The sequence below is a fragment of the Triturus cristatus genome, chromosome 5_2 (genome assembly GCF_964204655.1).
Source record: "Triturus cristatus chromosome 5_2, aTriCri1.1, whole genome shotgun sequence".
NCBI lineage: Eukaryota > Metazoa > Chordata > Amphibia > Caudata > Salamandridae > Triturus > Triturus cristatus.
In genome coordinates this window covers 520913085-520940393 of record NC_140588.1, presented here as the reverse complement: position 1 = coordinate 520940393, position 27309 = coordinate 520913085, and the positions used below count along the sequence as shown (strand labels likewise).

The following is a 27309-nucleotide window of genomic DNA, read 5'->3' as shown; positions in this document are numbered from 1 at the left end:
TTGTACTCATTGCTTTGAGGCTGAGCCCCCCCCCCCCAAAGGTGGGTCATTACCTAACTTAAGGCCTGATTCAGATCTTTTGCAGATGGGTTACTCCATCATAACGGTGATGGATATCATGTCAGCTGAAATATAAATCCCATTATATCCTAAGGGATTTATATTTCGGTGGATGGGATATCCATCACCGTTGTGACGGAGTAACCCATCCACCAATATCTAAATCAGGCCATTAGTCACTGACCTGCACTCTGCATTAATCTGTCCCATGTCCATTTAAAATGTTGATACTGTGGCTGTTCTATGTTTCATACAGCTGAGAGGTCCTTGAGATAGGTAGGAATGCTCACCTTCCGTGATGTTTGGTTTCCCCATTGCTGTGAAAATTCCTTTTGCTATCTGCATTCAGGCCAGTTGTCAGGCAGTCAAAGTGGGCATTTTCAGAATAGGAAATAAGCTTTGTCCAACTTGGTCCTCTTTTGAAAGGTAGTGGACAGGAAGCCAGCTCCACATACTGGTGGTCCTGTCATATTCTATTGGGTCCTCAAAATGATTGACTATATTGGATGTCCAGTGCAGTTATTGCATTGTGAAGTTGGATACTGCTCTTTTCTGCCAGTGACATATGAGCAATGTTCAAATTTTAGTCTGAAGCCACTGAGGAATATGAAAGCCCTTTTGCAGACATAATTTAATAATCAGGTTTAGCTCAAATATTTGTTTATCCCACCTGTCTCCAAGAGGGAGATAAATCCCTTTTAGTATGGGTAAGGTTCGAGAGAGAGGGTTGCGTAAACAGGACAGACTCTCAAGTTATGAGCTACAACAACTGTAAGCATTATGTCTACCTATGAAGAATATTACTGGGATGGTTATAAGCATAGTATCTATGTTACACACTTAATATGAGGGAACAGAGTCCTTCTTGCAAAGGGTTCATACATTTTACCAGGAAGAGCATTGGGTACTCTTAAAAGGACCTGTAGAAAGAGGTTTATCCAACAAACATGGATAAACTAGCCTCAAGCAGACAGTCCCCCTATAAGCAATTAAAGGAGTGCATGCCCTCAAGGACAATGGAAATATGTCACATCTGCTATCCTGTTGGCATGAGAAGCATGAGGCTTCATTGGCATAATGGTAGATTCTAGGCTTCGAATGTCACCAGATGAAAACACTCACATGTTAGGGTTAATAAATGGGATCTGCATATTAGAATGCTAGTTGCTTTGTTAAAGTGAGCAGAGACAAACCTCTTTCAGAAACACTTAAAAAATATAATGTGCATATATTGTTTCTAATTGGATGTGTCTAGTTATTTCCTTATGAAGTGCAATATAATGCTTACATTTTCAGGCAGATTTGGTACCTCACCTTTTCCCACAATTGGAGTACTAAGATTTTACATCCCATCTCCCTCTTTGATTCATGAGTTCAGGATATTTTTGAGAGACCTTCAAGGCACAGCAGCAGGCTGCAAAAAAAGAGATAAAAAAGAAAAAAACAATCAAGAGCTCAGACAAAGTTAGCACCAATGTATTTCCCCTACGATTGTTCCTGCTAAAAACCAGTTACTGATGAGAACCTAAGAGAAGCTGAAGTAAGAATGGCAAGCATTTGATTGAAAACTCCCCTAGAGATTCTCAGAGTCTGGAAAACCTAACAAAAAAAAGCATGATACTGATGAGGGCATTGAATACAACAGGTAAGGAATTCAAGTTAAGCCCTTAGCAAACATGCCTCTACTGTGCATGTTTTACAACATGTGGACACGTACAACATGTTGTTGTACACTGTGTTACATTATCATGTATATATATTTTCAATGAAACAATCAAAACGTTAAAGATTAGTTATAGTTAAGAAAGATTATTTTTATGCAAAGCACACCTACATTACAAATACATTATAAATTCTAAAGTTATAGTTATAGGTTTAAGTTATAATTTATGCTCCAGCCAACACATATTATAAGTCGCACACCTCCAGTCCCAGTGCTGTGAACTTGCTGGGCAGACACATTAACTGTAACTCACCCTGCTACCATCCACATTGTTCTCATAAATGATGCCATTTCAGTGTCATAGGGTGGAGTGGCATGTCGTAGAGTGAGCTGGCATGTCATAGAATGGTGTGACATATCATAGAGTGGAATGAAGTGGTGTGTCATTAAAGTTGTAGAGTGCAGCGGCTGCAATCCAGTAGAGTGGAGTGGCATGTCATATAGTGGTGTGTCGTAGAGTCTCTTTGAGTAGAAGGGCATAGAGTGGAGTGACGTAGAGCAGTGTCATGTCATAGAGTGTAGTGGTATGTTGTAGAGTGGAGTGGTGTCTCACAAAGTGGAGTGGCATGTCATAGAGATAGTGCAGTGGAGTGTTGTAGAGTGGAGTGGTGTGTCAACTCAAGTGACATATAGAGTAGAGTATAATATAATGCAAAAGGAGGGACAAGACAGACGGGCTTATTTAATGAGGTCCAGTGTACAGGCCCCAACGATTAAGAACAAAACTGGGTACAAAGTTCCTCTGGTACATAGAAGAGATTGCTCAGGACGTCAATCCTATTATTCAGAACCGGAAAGGCCTGGCAGTGACTTGGGAAATTCCCTTGGTTGAACTAGAGCTCTCACACACCCAGCAAGCTGGGTGTCATGCTTCATCATATGAGCTCTGCCCCTCGTCAAGGCGGCGCTGCAATCCTTGACGGGCACCCGAACCGGGGCTCTTTATCGGGGATCTTCTGTTCCTGCCGGTTGGTGCATGGGGGTGAGGGGCCTAATGTGTGTAGATGTGTGAAGGAGTGAGATTAAAACGAGTCAGTTAGTCCTTATGAATAGTTTATTAGGAAGGTAAACTACCCGATTAAAATGGTGTAGAGTGGCTAGTGTACTAGAGAAGGTGTCTAGTCATGAAGCTCTACTCTAAAGATCGACATGTTTCGTGCCTCGTGTGTCAGGGGGATCTAGGCACTTCTTCAGGATCAGAAGCAACTATCTACACTACGTGGTAAGGTGCATTCTACCTACCACGTCTTCAGGTGCGTTACATAGTGGGTTGCTAGAAATTGCTAGCAACAGTCCTGGCGGTGACTAGAGGACACCAGTTGGGTCCCGCGCTGAATCACGCTAAGCGATCTTTAGAGTAGAGCTTCATGACTAGACACCTTCTCTAGTACACTAGCCACTCAACACCATTCAAAGTTGAATGGTGTTGTGTGACGCAGAGTGAAGTTGCGGAGGCGAGTGGAGTTGTGTGGTTTTGTGGAGTACAGCTGAATAGTGTGCCATAGAGTAGAGTGGAGTAAAGTGCGATGGAGTAGCATACAGGGAGTTGTGTAGCGTACCATAGAGGGGAGTACAGTGTCATAGAGTGGAATAATGTGCATAGAGTGGCACGGAGGTGAGTAGAATATTGTAGAGTGAAATGTCATAGAGTGTGATAGAGTGAAGGGGCACAGAGTGTCGTAGAGTGCCACAAAGTGTCATAGAGTGGAGTTGAGAGTTGTGGCGTGTGTTGGAGTAACATACAGTAAAGTGGAGTAGAGTCGAATGGTGTAGAAGGTCGGGTCTTAGAGTGTTGTGTAGAGTGCTGTGGCATATTGTGGAATAGGGAGAGTGGAGTGGCATAGAGTGGAATGGTGTAGAGTGGAGTGGAATGTTGTAGAATGGAGTGACAGGTCATGGAGTGGAATGGAGTGGTGTATTGTAGAGTGTCATCTAAGACAAGTACATGAAGGGAAGCATTTTGCATCAAAGATTTCTCATTTAGAGCAAAGTGATGTAGTAACCATAACAAAAGAAGAAAGGATGACAAACTCTGAACTAGAAAATGAACTAACTTAATTCAGGGTGATAGTTAGGATGGCAAAAGTGGTGAACGTCAGGTCCAGAAATACAATTAAAGTCATGAGCCTTTCATAGAAGACGTATTCATTCCACTTACGGAGAGTTTGCCCTCTATTCAACCAGGAAAAATGGATATAAATCCTCTTGTTACCAAGGTACTTCCATTTGATCTCCAGCAACCTTTTTATCTGATAGGGTTTCACAACTAGGAGGGTCATTTCCAGCAAACAGTTAACCACGGATTTAAATCCTTCAATAGATGAAATTACACAAATTTTCTTTTTCATTTTTAACCCAAATTCCAAAAGTCATTATTGAAATCCCATCCTTCCTTTCAGTGGCCTTTGCTGAGATTAAAAGCATTCATGCTACTAATTGATGACACAATATTCAGTTCTTAGTCAATAACACAAAGGAACCTTGACATTTCAAACATGTCCAAAGTAATGGAAGAGGAACCCACAGGCACCCTTACAAACAAAAGGCTGGTGTGTTTAAAGGACAACAGCTTACTGAGATATTTGTGAAGATTTCGGAGACCTTCCAATTCCTCCACTAAGCTGAGGTTACCATTATAACTCTTGAAACATTCATTATATCCATTTCCCCCCATTAAACAGCATTTGGGAGACTTTCAATTTCCTCCAACCTCCAAATGAGACCCCTTGTACTAAAGTAACATTGTGAAGCCTATTATGACTTGGCATTTGTATTATTCACATCTTCCAATCAAGAGGCTTCACAACACTCCTGCCTTGTCCAGGTTGTCGCTGGGTGGAGCATGCATGCCTTTTTGAAAGATGTATGGTGGAAGGGTGTTCTAGGAAAAAAGCTTTTAATTTTGAATGTGTCTCCAAGGTACTCAAGAAGTCATGCAGATACAGGCTTGTGGTGAGAAAATGATTGCATGTGTGACTTGTATATTCAGTTTGAAATCATGACTCATTTATGTTCAAGTCAACACCAAAGATATACCTCATTAGGACTCCTGTAATATAGGTATGCCTTCACTCTTTCTCTCATATAATCCCATGTTCTAATTGCACAATAACTAAATACCAAAACCACTGATTACAGAATTTACTGCATGTGCAATCACCTTACAATTCAGGGTAAATGCCCTTTGAGGGCTATTACATCAAAACTGCATGTTTCGCCCCCTTTGGTTTGCTCCAAAGTTGAGTTGTGCAGGTCAAAATGAACCAGTATCTCAGTAATTTTTCTAGTCATTTTTTTGATTGTGAATTTACTTACATAGCTACTTGGAATGTTCTTACTGCAATGTTGTTCTAAGACTAGCAAGCTCAATTTTCGAAGACTGTAGTTTTTACTTTGTAGTTACCAAAGTTCCCGAAGAAGTGAGCTTAGTGTAACTTATAGAGACTTGATTCATTTACCCAAGTGATCTATAACCGAGTGTGGTTGAAACTTAGGAAAACATTGGCCAAAACTTTGTCTCTCCCTCTTCTTGGTCAGAGAGTTCCTCAAAACATCACACCTTGAGTACTTTATTACATTTCTGTCTACCAGACCACTGTTCACACTTTCCAGCTCTGCTAATCCACGCTCTATGTTTCATACTTTGACCAGTCAAATCAAAGATAATTTCCTGTTGTTTCACTTACCTTTTTTTGCTTAATCTTCATAGCATTCGTTTTCCACATTTGACTAATTGCTGGAATTTCCCGAATTGATAATACCTCAAACTTCCTGTAACTTATTATTCTTCCACACAGAGATGTTACTTAGTCCCATGATCACTGCTCTTGGCCCCTCAGAATATGTGAATCAAATAAACAGTTCAATTCTATCCATCTGTATGATCACTCATTAACCTGCCAATCTCTATTCAGTGTTGCTCCTTAAAACACTGTGTGGCACATTTCAGTCTTGCCCTACAGTTGGATCATGAGTAATTGAAGTGGGTGGTTTGGAGACCATAAGCCAGAGCAATCTTTTATAGGGGCAATACCAGTACATATACCCTTGTCTTTCACTAAGAGCAGACCTTAAGCACACCAGATGATCATTGAGGAAGCCATTGTGTGAAGTATAGAAGGAGTACTCTGCTAAAGCAATTTGTCAGTGCTCCTTATCTAGACACTCTCTGTTTTGCATTTATCGAGAAAACACTTGAGCACCCAATTTTAGGGCTGCATGTCTGGTCTTGGGTTTTCACAGGGTCATCAAATATGATCAGGTGTTCTCAATACCTTGAAACCTGAAAGGATACTGCTGAGCGGATAGCACAGCCTAGGGTTTCGTATCCCCTTCTGAGACTGAGCAGACTATAAGCAAACCAGAAGAGCACTGTGGATTACATTTGTAAAGAGCAAAATACTGCCATGACTGAGGTATCTGTGAAGCATTACAAGATAATGTGGCGCAGATGCTGTCTCAGCAGTGGCAAATAGAAGGTTTTCTGGTATGCCACTGTTGGGCACCTCTGATAGAAATGGATGTCCAAAGTAGACAGGTCATACCCTCATTGATGTTAGCAAACTAATCTGACTCGTTTATTGCTACCGTGTGTGGGGAAACTTCGATGCTCCAAGAAAATAAGGACAAAGTGTCTATCAAAAAATGGATGTGAGTAATCCTCCACCTTCTAGTTCTCCTTATACCCGATCATTATTTCATGTTATCCCGTTCCAAACTTTTTTTCTGTCACAACAGAGGTTATTTATGATGCAAATGCAAAATATTGCACTTCCTCTCCAATATCACCATGGATATGAATGAGAAAGGCAACCAAACAGTGTTATGGCAAAGTGTCAAGTCATCCTGTTCAGTCACTTAACTCATTTTTTGAGTACTTTTAGAATAATGCAGGAAAATGCGTAATCTAGTTTGATATGTTGGTTACTTGTAAGACTTTAGGCATTGGGCTGTTGCTGGGCACACCAAATGTACTCTTGGAGACAGATTCTCCTGTGAGTGACAAGACAAATATATATGTTGGACCAATATCTGCCACATTTGATCAGGTTTATAAAGCTCCCTACATAAGGGAATGGTTCCACTGAGGGAAAGATGATTCCACAGTGAGACAAACCCAAAGTGTGCTGAGATAACGATTGCGGGTCATTTACTAATTTGGGTTCTGTTTGATTTGCTAGTGATAATCTCCATCGCAAGTAGCATTGAAATATAATCTTTGCAACCTGTAAAGACATTACTGATGTTGAGTTGAGCACTCAAAGAAGGTACTACCTTAATCATTATGATTGTGATTGGCACTAGCCAAGAACTTTATTTAGAACAGTGGTAACAGCGTTAAAGCTAAGGCAAATAGAATCAACAAGAGGCGGGTTAGTGATAGGGAATATGATATGGGTACATTTGCAGACCAAGCCGAACCATTTAATAAACGTTGCAACCAAACTAGCCATTACAGTAAAAGAGGCAAATGGCAAACAAACAACACTTAATTTAGGTAAAAGGCTAGCAACCTTAGAATTCAACAGACGTATTTCCTGAAAATTGAAATAGGTGTCACTTCCTGCCATTACCAGTCTGAACCCAAGAGAGCTATGGAATTCAGGATTCTTGTGCAGCTGCATAGTTATCCAGGTTGTTCATTGCTGCATTGTTATGAGCAGCAGAATATATATATTTTGAGAGGCTCTTTTGGAGTGCTTATAAATGATGACTCATATTCTGTTTAACCTATTCACATTTCCTTTCGTCATTGGTCATATTGCAGAGAAATAGCCCTCCTCATTTGAGAGGCGTGATAGGGTAACAGAAAATGATATCGAGAAAAGAAGTTGCAGTAGTAACATGTGACAACATCTGTCAGATCCACAGAAGGACTTGTGTGGACTGGAGAAGTATAGCATGTTCATGTTTACACAAAATAAATAGGATTAATTCAGCGGTGCTGTTTCGAAGGGAAATAATTGCTGTACAAATGATACAATATGTAGGAGACTGAGGGATGCTGAAGAGTGCCCTTTTTTAAATTACTTTTCAAGGCCACACTTTTCAAAGCCTTTGCAGCTTAAAGCAGCGAACATTTGTGAGGCATCAAATTTCAAGACCTAGCAACCACCCTCTCCCCACAGCCCCCTCCCCCAAATTGTAATGCTTCTCATAGTCAATTGTGGTGACAGAGCAAAGGCATAGTAATGGCACGTCTGGCTTATGGTGAAAGAAATTTCAAACCTTTTTTCAAATTGCGATTTCCAGGGGAGACCATGCTTCCATTTCTTGACGATTTTCCTTTTGATGTTAAGTGACGTTACACATTCTAGTCTAGCTGCTGCCATTCTTATTGCATAATTTTGGAATCGGCAGGTGTGACAGTACAGTTAGTTTTCATGTGCAATCAAAGACTAAATAAAAATCTGAAAATAGATTAGGAATACACAAGTCCATAGAACCCATAAGACCTACTTAGATTCCTATACCCAATGTGTTCACTCATCCTGCGAGTTTGTATCCTGGGTGAGACTTTGCAGTCAGAGATGACTGGTAAAACATAAATAGCATTGAATGTCCACTGAAAGATGCCCTTCTGTAGTTTGGTTATGATTTTGCTAAAAAATTAATAATCAATTCTAGTGTTTCACTGAGTGGATCCGCAGAATTGTTTTGTCGAGACAATGCAGTGACATTTGACCATGGCAGGTTGGGTTGTACTACTGAATATCAACACCAACAATATAGAGATAGAAGAATATTTAGGACAGAATATTGAGGGACAAAATATCATAAGGTTAGTGCATATAGGGATGTGTAGATTTACTATTCCGAACTCCACATCCATAAACCTTGAAGATATTGTACAATGTATGAAAATATGTATGGAGTTAGGTATAGAAAATCTAGACTAACCTATTGATATAATCTTTTCACTATTTTGTGTACAGTATTCTGTCCGAGAGATATGGTGGGTTCGATATTTAGGATGCATATCCCCACATAGTGTTTTCGTTTATGTAGATAAAGGTTTCAAATACTCAGGTAGTTAAAAGATGTATTCCTCACGATGGCCCTTTGTTTTTTGGACAGCTCAATCTTCTATATGCTTCTGAAAACCAAAGATCTCTCTTGGTGCATTTTGTCAGCCTTAATGGGCCAAATAATCTTGTTCGCTGGAAAGAGTATGTCCGGCTTGGGCTCGATGGTCATGATGCCATTGTTTGGCTAGGATGCAGCTCTCAAATGAGCCTTTTCTTGTTTTGGTAGCCAGCCAGCGTGAGTGCTTCAATAATGTATTGTGATAGCTGATACTAGAGTGTCAGACCATGCAGCAATGACAGGGATTTTAGATGATGAGGTGATTTCCTAAATTAAAGGAAAATGTTAATTTCCCCAGGTTTACAGATGTGAGATAATCAATAATGGGGTCTTTGCTTGCATAAAAGGCTTTTGCAAGTTCATTTTAGTGGTCTCTCCATTTTACATTAAAATAAGTAGGAGTAATTTCAGATAGCACTAAAACACAGACAATGGCCGAAGGCACTGTTTTCCTATAGATAATATGTATTTTTATAGTCAAATGAGGTGGCAGGCTATAGTTGCAAGTTTGGGATTCAATCTTGGGGAAGTAGGCCGAACATACAGATGTCTTTGTATATTCACTCAAACCACCATTGGGTGTATAGTACTTCCTGATCCTTTGTATCTGTTTTTGTCTAAATAGCTTTTGACTTGGTAGTGTTGGCTTTAATAAAATCTGTAGGACCATCTATTTTTCAATATGATCTGATTAAAACAACAGAGCTAAATCTGCTACTGATGAGAAATAGAGAATGAGTGGAGCAATATTAGAAGCATACACTCTGCATAAACTTTATGAAGGAATCTAGCTCACCCCAAAAATGGCTGGATGGTTTATTGTGAGAGCCTTGTCGATGGGGGTGATGGTATAGTTTGTAGCACAGCATGCCCAAGTAAAGAAGCGTGGGGCAGCAGAACGATGTAAAGTGCTAACGTTTTCTTTGGGTGAAGCTTGTAGAGTCACATGACTTCCCAGACGTTGCTCACTTTTGAGCAATTGCTTTTTATTGCAGGTAATAAAGATTGAAAAGGTACCCTTGAATGCCGCTTTGCAATGTTGCATTCATGTTATGTTTTATGATGATGACTGGTGAATTCAGATGAGGATATGTATCACTAAAACATAAGACATTGGCCATTCACAGTAATTTTTTGCCCGAACACACTATGCCAAGACCAGTATCTGTTCTGAAACCTTTAACATACTTGCATGTTCGTTGTGGGTATTATTTTTGGGCACCTGAAAAAGATATAAGATGCTCAAAAAATCAATGATTATTGCGCTTCCGATAAATCAATCACATGTTTGTGCATGTCTACACTTGTGAAACATGCAGAGTCCTTTTATATCTATAATTGTTTTTGCCAGCCACAAACTCACTTAATGTTGCTTTCCTTATTGATCAACTAGAGATAAGCAGAGCAGGTGGACTTAGTAATAATTCACTATGGGCTATCAAATAGTTACTTTGTTTAAATTATCTGTAGATGATTTAGTGCAGTCATAATTCCAAAAACGTATTTGAGTCAAATTAGGGTAACCTGGGAATCTCAACAGTTTTATCTTAACCAGTCACAGGTACCTTTACTGTATGCGTTTAAAATGTGCATTCACACGCTATAACAACAGACATTTATTGCTTGGTTAATGTATATCGTTCTCCCATTTATCATGTCAAAGTGCTTCAGCTGTGATGTTCTTAGTTTTGTGCATGATCCGCATGCATTTTCTGCCTTGCCTTGCTCTTGCTTACACCTGATGTTCTTGAAATGTAGTTGAAGTACATGCTATTCGTTTGCCTTACAAAGCAATGTCAGCAAGCAGCAGGCCTTGGCTCCTGTTGTGAACATTTTTCAAATGATAGTAAAATCAATTTAACTGAGACTTGTTCATATCAAAATGAAAAGACATTTCATCATTAAAAAAGATGAAAGCTCCTGTGTTTTTCCAAATGAAAAAACTATTATTACAAAGCTTGTGTGTTACTTCATTGGCATTAAGTGAATAGTTGTGGCACACAATGTACGCCAAGCCTAAAAGCATTACTTTCCATATCAACTATTCTCTTGTAGCTTATGAATGATGAGGGCTGAGCCCTTTATAGAATGTTATCTGGGTGATTAAAAACACCACTCACTAAGGGCTGGTGGGGGAGGTCTGTGTTCATAAATCTCACCAGGAGTTGACATTTTGTTAGGGGCATCTCCAGTGCCTGTATATTGTCACCATTGTGTCTTCTGATACTTTCATAGTCTAGATAAGACACTTGTCCCACTGCTCTTATTGACAATGTCTCTCTTTAAAGTGAGATATCTCAAGTGCACAGTGTTGCACTAGTTATACATCCCTTACACAAAGGGCTTTTTCTTTCTTTTAATGTGTACCCTCTTCATTTCCAGTTGACCACACCTTCCCTTCCAGCACTTCATGTCTGACACCCTTTTACTGGCAGGTGCTCCCTAGATGCAGCTGTTCCCTACTGCATAGCAATGTCAGGCCTATTCCAGCTAGTGTTATTTCTTAATTATCTTTACAACAGCCATTTTGTCTTGCATCATCACATATTCGTCTTCAGCATGAGGGAAATATACAAATTTGAGAGTCAGGAATAAAACTGGAAAACATTTAACCCAGAGCTTCTGATACAATATCTTTTCTATTTTTCAGTCAGTTTGTTCCCAGGAAAACCTTTTTGTGGAAACCAGGTAAAATTATATCTATTGGTTTTTTTAAATAAATTGAATCAGAATTTAAATCTATGCTATAGATGTAGTCCGAAATTAGACCATTCCATTCATTTTCTGTCTTGCCAATTAATAAAGCATACATTTACAATTTGCATATAATATTGTCCCTTTGCAAGAATTTCGGTCCTTCAATTGGCCATCGAAAAGAATGTTCATTCTAAAAAGCAGAATCTATATTTAATCCATGGGCCACTGGGAATAATGACAGCCAGAATCGACTTTGAATAGACTTAATTCCTGTTAACATACTGATTTTCCAACCGGATCTCAGTTACAGACTTTGCATCCCACCAAACATGTTCCTGTTTTTCTTCTGTGAATGAAATGTAAAGATCACCATTGCGATAAATTGGATGAAATCCTAAATTTATTCGGGGCGGATTAGTAACAAAGCAGTTTTAGCTGTTATCTATTTGTAGTGTTCACGGTCTACTGCTGCATTTTCTACAATTGTAACCCATCCCAATAAAAAGGCAGGGATGCTCTTTTGCTAATGCATAAGAGAGACAGACCAGGCACAATGTTACTCACAGTACCCTAAACACCATTATGCATTTAAGAAGGGCATGGATATGCTATTATCTTGTTTCATTTAAGTTCATTAAAAGGACTCACTGTATTTGGTGACCAGTGTATAGCTTATTTATGTTGGTACCCAAATTGACCCACAGAACAGTGATATAGGGGGGGGACACCGAGGCATCATTTCCCCTGACACAATGGATATTAGAGAGCGAATCTAGACTCTGCTCATAGAGGATCTCAAAATCCGTTATGTAAAAAGGGGAATGGATTTTCCATCGACTGGCTCATAGCAGTTTGCAATGGATGCGATTAGACTAAAGCCTACCCAATTATTTAGAAATATAATAAGTGAATGTCACTTCTAAAAAGAGAAAGCACCTCTGATAACCAGTGTTCTTAGTTCCTCACTTTGCATGTTTGCTTACAAGGAAAGGTCATTCTGCACATGCACAAAAACATTAATATAAAACAATAAAACACTTGTGAAAGACAAACTACTATATCCAATTAAAAGTCTGCTATTAAGTCATTATCTTTTAAATATATTGTTTTTAAAGTTTTTGCACGTTAGAAAAGCGGTCTGAATTAGGACTAACATAGACAAAGACCGGTTGAATTATCAAACTGCCGATTTGCTGCCATGGAAACGTTTTAAAGGAAGAAAAATGTACACATATTCCTACAAAGCATAACCATTTCCAGACATGTAATATCAATGGAGTTGGTTCTGACTCGATAACAGAGAAGCGTGTTCAGTCCTACAACAGTGTCTTGGCTGTGACCGGCAAGCAAAAGTATTGTCCAAATAATATAACTATCAATATCGATAGCATTGCTCAAATAATGTCAACCCCTCCCTCCTCATGCCACCTAGTCTGGGCAGGTTCTAATGATTTTATTTTAATTTACATTCCAAGCGCATGATTTTAATTCTTGTAAATATTTTATTCATTGTAATATCACTGCTGACCATTTCCACTGTTGCCTCTCTCATTTTGATATTTCTGTGCTCTATCCCAGAATGTTGCTTACTGCTGAACCCCATAGAGTTCACCCATGCTGTCATTCTAGCAGGAAACACGTGCTTCTGGAAGGTGTTCTGCCACATAATTATATCAACCTGTAATATTGATTGCCTCATTTAAATGGAATATATATATATATATATATATATATATATATATATATATATATATATATATATACACATATATATATACATATATATATAAAATCAATTATTATATATATGTGTGTGTATGTATATATATACACACACACTGATATATAAACACACACATATGTGAATATATATACATATATATGTATATATATGTATATATATATAAATACACACACACAGCTATATATATGTAGGTAATAATTGAGGTATTATTCTCAACTCTATATCAACAGACTATTAAAATTAACATGTATCTTCAAGGTAAGCATAGCACATGTCGAATTAAGAATAGAAAATCTATAAATTCCTTGATGATATATTGGTAGTCTATTTTCGGGGTTCACTATATTTGTAGGTCGATCTAAAAAACAAGGTGACATTTTGACCTACAACCTTTCATAGCAACACCGAGACATGATATTTCAAAGCATAGAATATTAAGTGCACTTTATAAATATCAACATTTAATTTATATATCCCTCCTATTTACTTTTAGTCGACTCTTGGAAGACAGCTTATGCAACGATACGCAGAAAAAAAGACAGCTATTCAGGTTTGTGTTCATCATATTGTTGTCAATACATGTTGCTTGTGCATGCCTTGACCTCCTAAAAGAAACATATATTACTGGCTCAAAATTATTTGTAAATTCAAGTAGCCTCTTCTACTCCATGACATATGTATAGGGACAACTTTCAAGGGAAAGCAGATTATTTTTTTGTGACGAAACCAGCAACAGAGGAGTTTTTTGCTTCATTATAGAGAGCCCATGAAGCAATAATCCTTTTCTTTTAAGCGGGCTCATTTAATCGCACACTTAATTCCGAAATGCAGTGCCTAAATTATGGGGTGAGGAAAATATTGTTGCATTCTGTGGGATTTGCAAGAGTATACAAGGTGGGTTGAATTGAGCACTTTCAATTTCTCATTGGTAACATATACACACCAAATGCAGGATGGGAACTGTTAAACCACTCTAATAGCCAATTTGCTGATTTCCCTCCCTGTTTTCTCAACATGACTCTAATCAATGTCCAAATGATATCAGCCACTCACTTGTCATGTCACCCTTGAAAAGTTTCTAATGATTTTTAATTTAATCATCATTCCAGTCTCATGATTTTAATTATTTTAGATATTTTATTCATTGTAAGATCACTGTTGGCCATTTCCCCTGTTGCCTATCTCATTTTGCTATTTCTGTGCTCTAGGTCCCAGAATGTTGTTTACTTGTCATTCACATGGTATCGTTATTTTCCCATTGCTTTAGGACTCCTTCATGGTATATTGTATTCAGGTGTTCCTACAATCCATGCAGATTCTCAATAAAGTCTTTTAAATTGTAAATAGTTGCCCAGAATTGCTAGGGGTTGTGCGGGAGCAAAAACGTACTCCAAAATTGAGACACTCCAAATTTACCTTAATCAGTCCTCCTACGATTTACAGGATTGGAGACAGTGTTAACCTCAATTTCATGAGGCGTTAAGGCACCACCATAAGCACCAAGATCAATTAATATAAATTCATTGAACGTGATCAGATTGAATGGCCCCAATCAATAACTGAGTTCTAGTATGCATAGGTATAGGACTTTATTAAATAATTAAAAAATAAGCAATACAGTACCAGTGCCATGAAGGCAGTCAAATGTGGAATTATACAGGCTATGCAAAAATCAGGAAATATGCTAAGTCTCAATGGCCAAATTCAGAAAAGAATTTGGCAGCTTCTCTACTAGAACAGGAAGGTATTTGGGCTCACCTCCAAAATCAATGGTTTTTATACACAATTTTTGCATAGAAAAGAAGAACTTTTGCAGTTTTATCGTGGTCTGAGTGAACTGATCATTTCTACAGCAAATCAGATAACAAGAAAAAATAAATACCACATTACCTTAACACCTAAGCACTAACCCACTGAATTAATAATTAGTCAGTGCCCTCTATGCTAATGTCATCCAGAGATCTTCTTGCAAAAAAAAATATATTTGTCGCACTAAGTGTATGAATACACCTCAGTGAAGAAACAAAAGATATGGCAATATGATTGCAATTACATTGGACATATAGAAAATTCATCATGAGCAAAGCAAAACCAACAGTAGAAATGTAAGACAGAGCAGATTGACAAGTACTACAGAGTCTGTGAGGAGCGAATGGGTACAGTGAGTGAGTGACAGAATTGACTTCCATTTTCATCAAAATGGCATTTCACACAGAAATGTGACCTAACTAAAACAGATTAGAAAATATACTTCTACACATTGTTAAAAAAAACAATTTTCAAAAGCAGTTGCATTAAATCAGTCTGTAGGTGTGAAATTCTGTCTGAAATTGCCTACTGGCCATTGTTAATGCTGCACAAAAATGTAAATCCATAAAATTCTCATACAGTTGCATCCCCTTTGTGGGTCATCCATGCATCAAAATCATTTTTGGCATTTAATAAGCTACACAAAGCTGTGTTGAGTGGCTTTGCATGGTTTTGTAATTATAAAGTAATGCAACACAGTGCATAGCGTTACTTTGTGTTGGCTACGTTTTACATTGGTGGAGCATTGGTGTTCCCCGCACCCATCCATATATTTTGATGCAAACCGTGATTCACAAAGGCTTTAAACATGAGTTTACACCAAAATGGTGCACCTACCCTACAAATTCATAGCAAGGAGAATTATTGTTATTTCTCCTCTTTACTTCCTTTTTCCATGTGCTGTTCATTCAGCTGCACACATAGAAATGCCTCTGCGGGTTGATTTTAGTGCAGGGAGGTGTCCCTTCCTTCACAAAAACAATCCTGCACGTAACACAGGCACACTTGCACTATGGTGCAAAGGTGCCTGCATTGATGCTAGGCAGCACACAGCGCTCCAGCTCAAGGAGAATCAGAAATGCGTAGTTTATTGATAAATATGGAGCATTTTTGCTCTCTCCCTTTCAAGCAATGCAGCACAGAAAGTTACCTTGCTGTGCCGCGTTGCATGAAATAATAGCAAATGTGTCCCATTGTTTATTATATAATGAAACACATTATTGAAATTACCAATTTTAGCCAATTTTTGTTAGGGTAATTGCAGAAGTACAACAAAAAGGATAATATATACATATCATAAGTCCAAATCACAAAATGGGAAAAGCGTGCAAGCAATATTCGATTCTGAGCCATGACAAATCACTCATATGTGCAGATATATTGATATCAGTGTGCTTAGTTGAGTTTTAGGGTAGTTCGCCATGCACATAAGGGAAACACCAAGATTTGTAACTTTTCTCACTGATCTTAGTAGTCCACCAAACATATGTCTTCTTTATTGTGAATGAAAAGCAAAGTGCACCTGTGCCAAAAGCATGGTGAAATCATAAAGTGCTTTTGGTAGAATTTTCTTGCAAATTTTCAATTACATTCTTAAACCTTCCACTTCTAAACTTGATCTGAATCAACCAGGAATAAAGTGGAGGAAGCTACAACAACCATCCCCATTTAGTGAAGCTAAGTGGGAGAACGAAAGACTTCACATACCTGAGTACCAAAAGATATTTGCAAAATTTCACAAAAATACAAACCTTATTTATGCCCTTTGCCCTCCACACTCACCTAACTTACTAACAGCAGAAAAGAAATAGGATAGCGATATGATTATAAACAACAGTAACCTGAGTTCTGTAGGACTTATTGATAGAAACACGTAATGCCATAATCCTGAATATCATCGAGGTAATTTTTACCGAATCCCTTTGCTATTTCCTTGGATGGGCACTCATTTCCCCAGGGTGCACCATGATGAAATAGGTGCGACAAACCACTTCTCAGGTATGCATTATTGTGGCACAAAACATAACAATAAACAGGTAGAAACTCGGCATATAGCAACTTATTTCACCATTTTGGTTACTTGATAGTAAGTAAACACAAAACTGGTGTATACCAATGTTTGAGTGACTAGTTATTTGTCCACTGCAAATGACATTGCTTGATTCTCAGAACAATTATCTTGGAAGTTTGATTATGTTACATTCAAGAGCTTAATATTAGCTTTACATGTACTATTGTTGGTACTTTATAATCCAGTCAGTGAGTGAGATTCCATCTGAATTGGTAGCATCTCACTCTAGAGAATTTCTGCTGCTAGCAGGTTAAGGATGCCAAAATATGGACTACAAACAATAATGAAGATTGTCTCCATCTGTTGTTGTTTAAGGCTAAGGAGATATAAATCATTTGGTCTTACTCAATCAAACATATTCACTCCATCATTCATCTGTCTTTCTTTCTTCCTCACGAGTCCTTTTATCATTTGGATATCACTTTCTCAGTGCCACCAAATTGATTCCTGGCAACTTATTGCAACCCTACAACTGCACTTTAAATCTCAGCTAGGCATCTCACTGACAGAGACAGTATACTCTTCTAGCCTTGGCCATGTAACTGGGGTAATACCCAAAGTACTTCTCTGGTATCTTTAATGCCAGAAAGCCTCCACAGGTAACGTGTTAGAACAGTGAGTCTCAACTGACCTGTTGATTTTGCTTGATGAATCCAGCTGTCACTCTCACACACTACAAAACATGGTGTGAGGCACACCATTGTAGCCTGACTGCTGTAGGTTAAACCAGCAGCCTGACCTGTCAAAATAACCATTTTGATAGTGGAAAATGCTTCCTTTTAAAATATGTAATTTCTATACAGGCTTTGCAGCCCACAAGATAGGGTGCGTGGTATTTAAATGTGGGACATGTGGAAATCGAATGCTTCCATGTCCCTGCAGTGACAAGCCTCCAAAGGCTATTTTCATTGTGGAAGGCTTTAGCTGTCATATGAGAAAACTAAAGTACAGACTAAAATATTAAGTCTATCTCAGGTTTGCCAATAGATAGAAACATTATACAACCACTATTTATAATCCAATTCAATGGTGGAGTCAGATTTTTATTAAATATATAGGGAAGATGACTTTTAGAAAGCAAACGTTTTCCTGGCTGACGCTCCTGGAGGCTAATTTGTGCTGGCTCTCCAGCAGCTGTCTAACCAGTTTTTTATCTTAATGCGGTATGAAAACATCTCCCAGAGCATAGAAAAAGGTCTGGTTATGATGAGGAAGACCAGTTAGGTTGGTCACAGGAGCTTCATTAACATATAAAGAGGCTTGCCCTTTCGCCGGTAATTGTAAGGTGAAATGAGACCTGGGGAAGGCAACCCTTTCCTGCCCCAGCCAGGCTGGCTCCAAACCCAGTGGGAGAGAAGCTGCCCTGGAACCATGTCTAAGTGACCACAGAGGAGTAGACTTCTCATGTCCTTGGCCACAACTTTGGGAGGGCATATAGACTCTGCATAATGTAGAAAGATTTCCACATCTTGGATTTTAATGGTGAGGTGCACTGTGGGATTGTTTGCAGTAGGGGAGCCTGTTGGTTAGGGAGAAGGCTGGAGTCACCTCTGTTCACTAGCCAGTGGCAACAATAAATGTGGCAAATAGACATGCAGTGGACCCAGCTTGTGGCCTCTGCTGCAGGGATTAATTACCCCTAAGTGCTATCGCTGAGGTCCTGGGACCCTTTCTTTGAAATTCTGGACTTATAATAGAATCTCTGAAACATTCTAAAATCTAGATGCCAGAGGACCAGGATCAACCACTTGGCACTGATCCAGCAAATGTGCAAATTAATTAGACTATTTCTCCCACTTGGATCTTCTCATTAGCCTCAAGTCCATCTCCATGGGTAGTTGGCAAGAAGGATCAAGCCTCATGGATCCCATTGTATACAGCTGCAGTCTTGTACCGCTGATGGATTCTGGGCTTTAGAAATTAAACTAAGGATCTGATTTAGAGTTTGACAGATGGGTTACTCCATCATAAGCATATCCCATTTCCCATATTGCAAGTTCCATTGGATATAATGCACTAGTAATATGGCAGACGGGTTATCTGCCACATTTGTGATGAAGTAAGCTGCCCGCCAAATTCTAAATCAGGCCCTGATCAGGCCCTAAGTCCAAACGTTTAGTATCTGGATTACTGGAGCGCTTCACCGGGTTACAAATTTTAAGTCTGAGATTTTCCAACTAAAACAAATAGCTTCAGCAGGACCTCATCCAATGGCTGTCCAGCTTCCCTCAATCCCATCAGCAAACATGGGATTTTAACTTTCATTATAGAGCCCAGGTCCTAAGGTAAAATCTTTCCCTGGAATGAACTTAATGGATGCATTCAACCTCTGCACCATCATGGTTGCCTGAAATCACAGCTAAATCCTAGTCACACACAAACATTGACTAAAGCTTTGCTTTTTCTTGGTGCTTTTTCTTTTAAATCTTTATAAATCTGTACCTTTAGTTCCCCTAATTGGCTTTTGTTGCTTTGGTTAAGGTTGTGTGAAATTTGCATAATTTCCTTTTGCATGATTACATGAAACCATCAAAATTATGGGAAATTACACATATTTACTCAAAGTATAAACCCATCATTTAGTGCTATTTTTTAGCGCAAAATGCATCCTTGGGTCTATTTTTGGTGCGAGGATGCATTTCACATTAATAAAAGTGCAAAAATCAAAAGAACAATGAATAACTGCTCCCGTTCTTTTGTTCAAGTGCCTTTGTAAGAAACGTTTACAGTAATTGATGCATTTGTGGTAAATTTATACAGTCAAAAGTCCATAATTATGAGTAGTGGAATGATGGCATATTTTTAAGTAACACAGAATTCCCAAAAGTATACAAAATATATTAGTTTAATTCAAATTTTACCCAGGTCAAGTTTTGGTGTTATTTTGCTTAATACATTTTACTCAGTTTTTCTAATCTGGAGCAGGATGTAATTGTTTTGTGTTTGGTAGTTCTAAATGCTTTGCACAATTTAACACAATTAAGCATGGCTGCTCTGTGCCATAGCTACAAGGATTTGAGCTCAGGTTTAAATTACTGAAACCTCTGCCTGGACCTAACAGGTTAGTGACTTTATCAATTGTGATGCACTAACCCTCACCTCAATTTTTTATTCACTTTCTTATACTGCTCTTAGAATAGTACACTTCTACCACTTCAAGTACCGGGATTTATGAAAACATACCACACTTCACTCTCTCGCATATAGAATTGTAGGTCTTTCTTTGGAGCATCTTCCCCCTTAGGTACACGGCTCAGTGTCTGAGCCTCTAGTTTCTGTTCTATACTCTGTCATGGATACAACTAACCTCACCTAGTTAGTTTAACCTAACCACAAGTACATTCATACTGGCCACAGAATTTACTGAGGACCATGGAAGTCCTATATCATTGTATCAATGCAAAATTAGTTCTGTAAGGAAAGCAAAGCAAAGCATCAAATTAACAAACCCAATACCTAAGGGGACAGGCTGACTTTAAAACATGGCAGAATTGTTGGCAAGAGAGGGAGAGTAGAGACGCATTGGGGTTTAAATGGACAGCCATAACTGTTGTTTATTGAACGTGTTCTCATGGGAACTGCACTCCTTGCAGCCATAAAATGCTGCATATTAAAAGATTGGAAAATAAGTATCTTCCAAGGGTCTAGGTCTAGGAGAGAAAAGAAATGGTGGCCCAGCCCTACGAGTTCCTCACCCTTGGCTGTTGGTCGACAGTGAGCATCCACTGCTTCTGTTGTCTGAGATGCCGTAGATGTTTAAAAATAAGGATCAATAGCAAAAATATTGTATTGATGGTATGTTATTTTATTTAAGGTTTTGTTTATGAGATATAATTGACTTTTATCTTTCAATATTTCCTGGAATGTGATTGGCTTTTATCTGTCAACATTTTTCTGGTTGGTAGTACATCTATTCTTATTAAATGAAAATGTGCAGCCCAATTATGCAACCCTTTGTCCGATGACTTGTCTACTGCTGGAAACTTTAAAGGGTAATGCAGGTTGAGAACATAACGTTTTATATATGAACACACAAAAAAGCTGAAATTGGCCCTTCCAATAATGTTTCAGGTCTTTTCCTCACTTCCGTCTTATGGTAAAGAGGGGTATTGTTTGCTTTAGAAGAATGCATTATTTTAACATTCCCCTCAAAACCTTCTTCGTTTCAGAAGCAGATCCTTCTTCCCCATGTAAACTTTGCTCTACTTTTGCCTATGGATTATCTCATTTCTTTATACATACCATAATTTATTGTATTGGCCAGTATGGTTTTCATACAAATACAAATATTTGCATGAGGTGAGGAATCTACCAAAAATGTTTTGTACTGATAGGTTGTAATTGTGTTTTGTAGATTGTATGTTAAACATATCCTTGTATGTCCATTTGTTTTAGTACATACGCTGCATAAAGCTTCAAGGTTCTTATATATAATAACATAAAATGTAATCACTCCAAATTTTTCTTGTCTTATTTTCAACCCTTTTCATGCTACAGAGGTAATAGAGACAGCACAGGCAGGGCCTCTGGAAGTCGGCAAAGTAGCACAGAGAATGACCTGAAATGGACAGACCCAAGACCTTGGAGCAGTACGGACTCAGACAGCTCCAGTCGTAATCTAAAGCCAGCCATTACAAAGACTGCAAGTTTTGGTGGAATTACTGTGCTGACAAGGGGTGATAGCTCATCCAGTAGCAGAAGTACTGGAAAACTATCTAAAACAGGTAACTAGTCCAGACTGCATTTATATGAATTGCATGCTGAGAATAAACTGTAATATTTAATGATTTTGCCACAGTTGTATTCCTCATAGAAATGTGAATATAACTTATTATTGCTACCCAACTCAAAGATACCTAGTTTTTTTCTCAGTGGGTGCCAACCTGTTTGCAACCTAAATCTGTTATCTGCAAGTAACAGAATTATTGATGGCACAGGTTAGTTAACATTAGGCTGTCTATCCTGTTTTAGGTTTCAACCTACAATAACGGTCAAACCCTCACCAAAAGGGAAACAACCCTCATCAGTGTAAACATATAAACACTGATAAACACCTGCACTAGCAAAAATTAAAATACAATTTAAAGAAAGGGAAGCGATAGAGAATGTGTCATTTTTATTTCTTTCTGAAAGGGCCAACACAATTCAACTTTGTTACGTAAGGTAATTTCCAAGAAAGACTGGTTTAACAGAGTTTTTTTATGGGATATCACTAAATTAGTGTTTCTTCTTCCTTTGTTTCATCCCATTTTGTATGCTTGGATCAAAGGTGGAGGTTTTAGAAGCGTGTTTTTGGTCTAATCTAATAATTTTGAAACATTGTATAGAATTGGGAAACAATAAAGTCATATATGATTGCTGGAAAATGGTCCTCTTTAAAGGGTGACCCCAAATGTTTGCCTTTCTCCTCCTATTTTTCTAACCTCCTTATGGCTTTATGACTTTGGGGCCTTTTCTACTGCTGACCAGTGCTAAAGTGCAAGTGTTTTCTCCTCTAAACATGTTATTATTGGTTTGGACCTGTTGGCATATTTAGTTTACTTATGAGTCCCTTGTAAAGTAGTATACCATATACCGAGGGCCTGTCATCCAAATGCTGCTAATGGGCATTCAGCACTGGTTGTGCCACCCACACAATTAGCCTTTCAAACCTGTCTCAGGTGTGCCATTGTAAGGCCTATTAGTGCAGTTTACTGCCACTTAGACTTGTCATTTATTACTTCTTGTCAAGCCTTAAACTCCCATTTTATTACAAATGTCACCCCTAAAGTAGGCCCTAAGTAAACCTAAGGGCTGGGTGCCATGTAAGTAAAGGGTAAGACATGTACTTGTATGTTTCGCATATCCTGGTAGTGAAAAACAGCCTTTTTTTGTTTTTCACTACTGTGAGGCTTACCTCTATCATAGGCCAGCATTGGGAATTCCTTAATACACTTTTAAGCTGTAATTCCTGTTCATAAAGGAGTAGCTTTTTCATGTTTCATATGTTTTGAATGGTAATGATAAATCTACTTTACTGGTGAAGTTGGAATTTACATTACTGTTTTAGAAATACCACTTTTAGAAACTGGACACTTTTCTGCACTTAATGCTCTTTGTGCCTCACTGCCAGGGCCGGACTGACTACCGGGCGTTTTGGAATGCTGCTGGGCTGGGGGCTGATTTCGTTGATGGGGACCTGCGTCTACTGAACGAAATTCGTTTTGCTTTAATTATTTCGAAGTACACGCAGGTCTCTATGAACTAAATCAGCCCCCACCGCAGTGAAATCAGCCCCCTGCTCGGCAGAATTCCAAAACGCCCGGTAGCCAGTCCGGCCCTGCTCACTGCATGTCTCCAATACACATCTGGGTTGGGTGACAACTACACATTGAGCATTCCCTCTTATCAGCCACAAACACAGGAAGGTGAGGATAATTTGCATTCTGATCACTCAGCTGCATTCTTCTGCATTCTGATGGGTCTTCCTGGGTGGGTAGGAATGGGAGGGGCTAATACTTACACTTCAATAGGTAGTGTCCTGTCCAAACACAAATCATTGATTTGCCCCCACAGAAAGCCTGGCAGACAGGACTGGGATTTAGGGTATCCTTATGCACTTCAGAGAACTGCTTTGAAGTCACACCCTACATCAAAGACACTTTTGGGTATATGTATTGGGTCTCTGACCCTCTAAATGCAGGCACTTCTGGATCTTTTACCTGGACCTCTGTCATAACCACTGTTGTGCTGCTTAAAGGACTCAACTGGGCTGTTTTTCTGGAAGGATTGCTTTTTTGTGTGTTACCCAGCTTCTTGCTGCTCCCTGACTCTGCTTAAGGAGAGCTGGACTCTGCCTTCGCCCCAAGTGATCTCCAAGGGCTTGCTGGCTTGCCTCATGTTTTCTGAAGTCTCAGAATCACAAATAACTTCCTGCAATACTGCTTGTACTGCTGGGCTCTGCCTTCTTTGAGTCCTACCTTGCCTGAGATGCCCTCTCCAGATCAGGGCATCAGAAGTGGGTTCTGCAGCTGTTTTGCTACTTCATTAAATATTGCAGGCGGAATGAGCTATGACAGACATATTGCTGTAATACTGCTACTTGTAGAATATATGTCAATAAAAAGTTACACTGAAGTCTCATTTACAAAATGACAAATTACTGATTTAAAATGTATTCTTCAAAGCTAGGCTTTTTTTGGAGACAACCAAATGCAGCTACATAGAGGCTGGCTTCAAAATGTTGCCTTTGTATGGTTAATCTTCTAGAAGGATATTGGATTTTATCTGAAGATAGCTTCTTGTGGGAGTTGTAGAAGATATCTAGTATAATATTGCAGAGAATCATAGACTCTCCTATGTGTCTTTTTAAACAGGTTTCAATAAAACAACGATGGTTCTGTGGGTCTCGATTCATCTATGTGTAAACCCAACCAAAATTCACTCTCTACCTCTTCCATCAGTAATGCTCTCTGTATTCATACACAACCATATGAACATCAGCAAAATCAAGTGCAGTGCAGACGGCGCAGTGCTCCAAAACTGTGATCCTTAAACACAAAGGGATGTCCAAGAACTTGTAGTAAATAAACCAGTCCAAGATACAATCATTGGTTACTGTACTGTACTGTACTGTAAAGACAGCATTACTGATGGATGATGTAGGGAGTGAATTTTGGTTGGATTTACGCCTAAGCGAAGAGACCCAAGGAACCATTGTTGTTTTATTGTATATTGTACCCCTGTTCTAAGTGTATATATTTACACACAGGTTGCCATCAGTTCCTCAGTTGTCCTGTACTTCTCACTTTCTATTTAAAGTAATATTTGCAATACGTAGAGCTTAGACAATTGAGGAAGATGTGTGATTTGTTCGTGCTAGGATAATCAATTAACTCAATTAAAAATGCATATTTTAATTTGCATTATTTTATGATTTGTATAGTATTTAAGTATGGGTGATTTATGAATGTGTATTTATAATAATGCTTAGATAACCATAAATACAATAGAGAGTGAAATTATGTTTTTTGATCCGGCATTGCATGTAAGTATTGTACAAATTACCATAGATAAAATTCAAGCTGACTACGTGTTATTTTGTTGTTGCTTTCTTTTTTCAAGTTTTTTATCCACACACATCAATCTTGAAAGTTGATTAGTCTTATTTTGCATTTGAGTTAACTCTGTTTGTTGTGCACACCTTTTTACAATATTAAATAAGTATGGTATCTGTATGCTATAGCCTATGAGGTAGTCCTCAAACCTTATTACATACCCACCTAGCACATCATCCTTTACACTTTGTAGGGTGAACTAAGAAAATTGAATTGTTTTGCTGGCTCTCTCCTTATTGGTGAGGCCACAAATAACGTTCTACTTTATCGATCAAAGCAGTCAAGAAGTGAGAGCAGTGATCTTACATAACTAGTGAGAAGGATTGCTTTAATCTAAATTGTAGCAATTTGTTCAGCAAAGTGTCTACCCACGCTTCAATCACTTTCATAAACCTTTTAAAGCACTGAAGTGTACAGTTTGGTACACTGCAGAGTACTCTAATGTTCTTGACACTTCAATACGTTCGTACATTATGATAAAAGGAGTCTTTAAGCGAAGCTTCAAGAGAGTAAAATGGCAGTTTATTAAGGAGCATATGCGACATAGATTCATAATGGTGGGCTATATGCTACATTTTCAGGATGTTTTTTTATACAGTGAATTTAAATTGATCTCATTTACAGAGTCAGTGCTTATACTGAAGGTTGCCAGGGATCCTGTCTCTCTGAGCAGACATTGCACACTTTTGGTGACATCTTCATAACATCTGGACTTTTGCACGACAATGGGTCTTATTTAGAATTTGGCGGACAATATACTTCGTTACTAACTGGTGGGCTATTCTGTTTCTTTTCTTGCAGTGAAACTCAAGTGTGAGTAGAATCAGAATCAGACGTGTTTGCCCCTGCAAAGTTATAGCTATCAATGGTACAGCAGGTGCAGAGGCACTGGGACCCCGGGGTGTGAGGGGCCCTCTACTCCTCATTTACAATTGTAGTTCAGTATTGAACCAGGAGAACGGGCCCATTTTCCTTTATTGATTTCTGACCCAGGGCAAAATTGCCACTCTATGTTTGTCCCAGGTAGAAAGCATTATCATTATTGATGAAGGAATTCAACAGCACCTTCTTCTGTAACTATTAGAGGCATGAGGCACAGTGGCTTCATATGTTGAAATCGTACTGAAAAGTTAATATGTATTGAAGAGGGGCCCGCTTGGTCTCATCTACAATAAGGAATGTTCAAGTGGAGATTTCACATTTAATTTGGTACATTCCACAGAAAAATGAGGTTGCCCCAGAGTATATTAACATTTTAGTACAATCCCCAGAGCCTCATTTTTCCAACGGGAGTAATATAATGAATAGCAATCACAAGGTTGTGCATATTTTGTCCACCCCTCTGGTGAGTCTCCCATTGGCCTGATGCAGTTCTCATGAGCCCTCAATGAGCCTTCCTGAGATCAGTGCCTGAACTCTTCCTAAAAGCAGACAGGTAGGGCTCTGTCCTACATGTGCTGCTTGGATCAACATTCTAGCCCTTGCGCTGTCGGGGCCTACTGCAAAGAGGGCAACCATTGAAGTCTGGTTGCACAATATTGAGAGCTGTAACCTTCAACCACTCCAGGGTATGGCTCCCTAATACACGCAGATCACCGCACACTTGTCTGTATCAGGCTTAGGGCATTCTGCCCATGACAAACACACTACCATTTTTCTCACATTTTGTCACCAAAGGACAGATGCCAGTGAAAATTCATAAATTAATGCTTGAGAACTCTTAAAAATATTGTCTGGCAGTTTACCTAGAAAATATCGTGAGATAATTCCCTTATATACCATTGACATTTGTCCTTAAGCTCTGACCCATATAAGTTTGGAAGGACAGCATTTCAAGAGAACCAGTGGCTATATATTTATACTAACTGGTTGGCTATTCTGTTTCTTTTCTTGCAGTGAAACTCAAGTGTGAGTAGAATCAGAATCAGACGTGTTTGCCCCTGCAAAGTTATAGCTATCAATGGTACAGCAGGTGCAGAGGCACTGGGACCCCGGGGTGTGAGGGGCCCTCTACTCCTCATTT

The 27309-nt window shown here is 38.8% G+C and overlaps 1 protein-coding gene across 6 annotated transcripts in view; it reads left to right on the top strand.

Moving 5' to 3' along the window:
• ARPP21 (cAMP regulated phosphoprotein 21) overlaps positions 1–27309 on the top strand; it is a 345287-nt gene that overhangs the window by 143901 nt on the left and 174077 nt on the right. For 5 of the 6 annotated variants that reach the window (XM_085607564.1, XM_085607567.1, XM_085607562.1 and 2 more), the window contains 3 exons: positions 11520–11557; positions 13804–13860; positions 21688–21914. In XM_085607564.1, the coding sequence (XP_085463690.1) occupies positions 11520–11557; positions 13804–13860; positions 21688–21914 (322 nt within the window). The remainder of the gene's footprint in view (positions 1–11519; positions 11558–13803; positions 13861–21687; positions 21915–27309) is intronic. The other variant, XM_085607568.1, reaches the window with a different exon arrangement.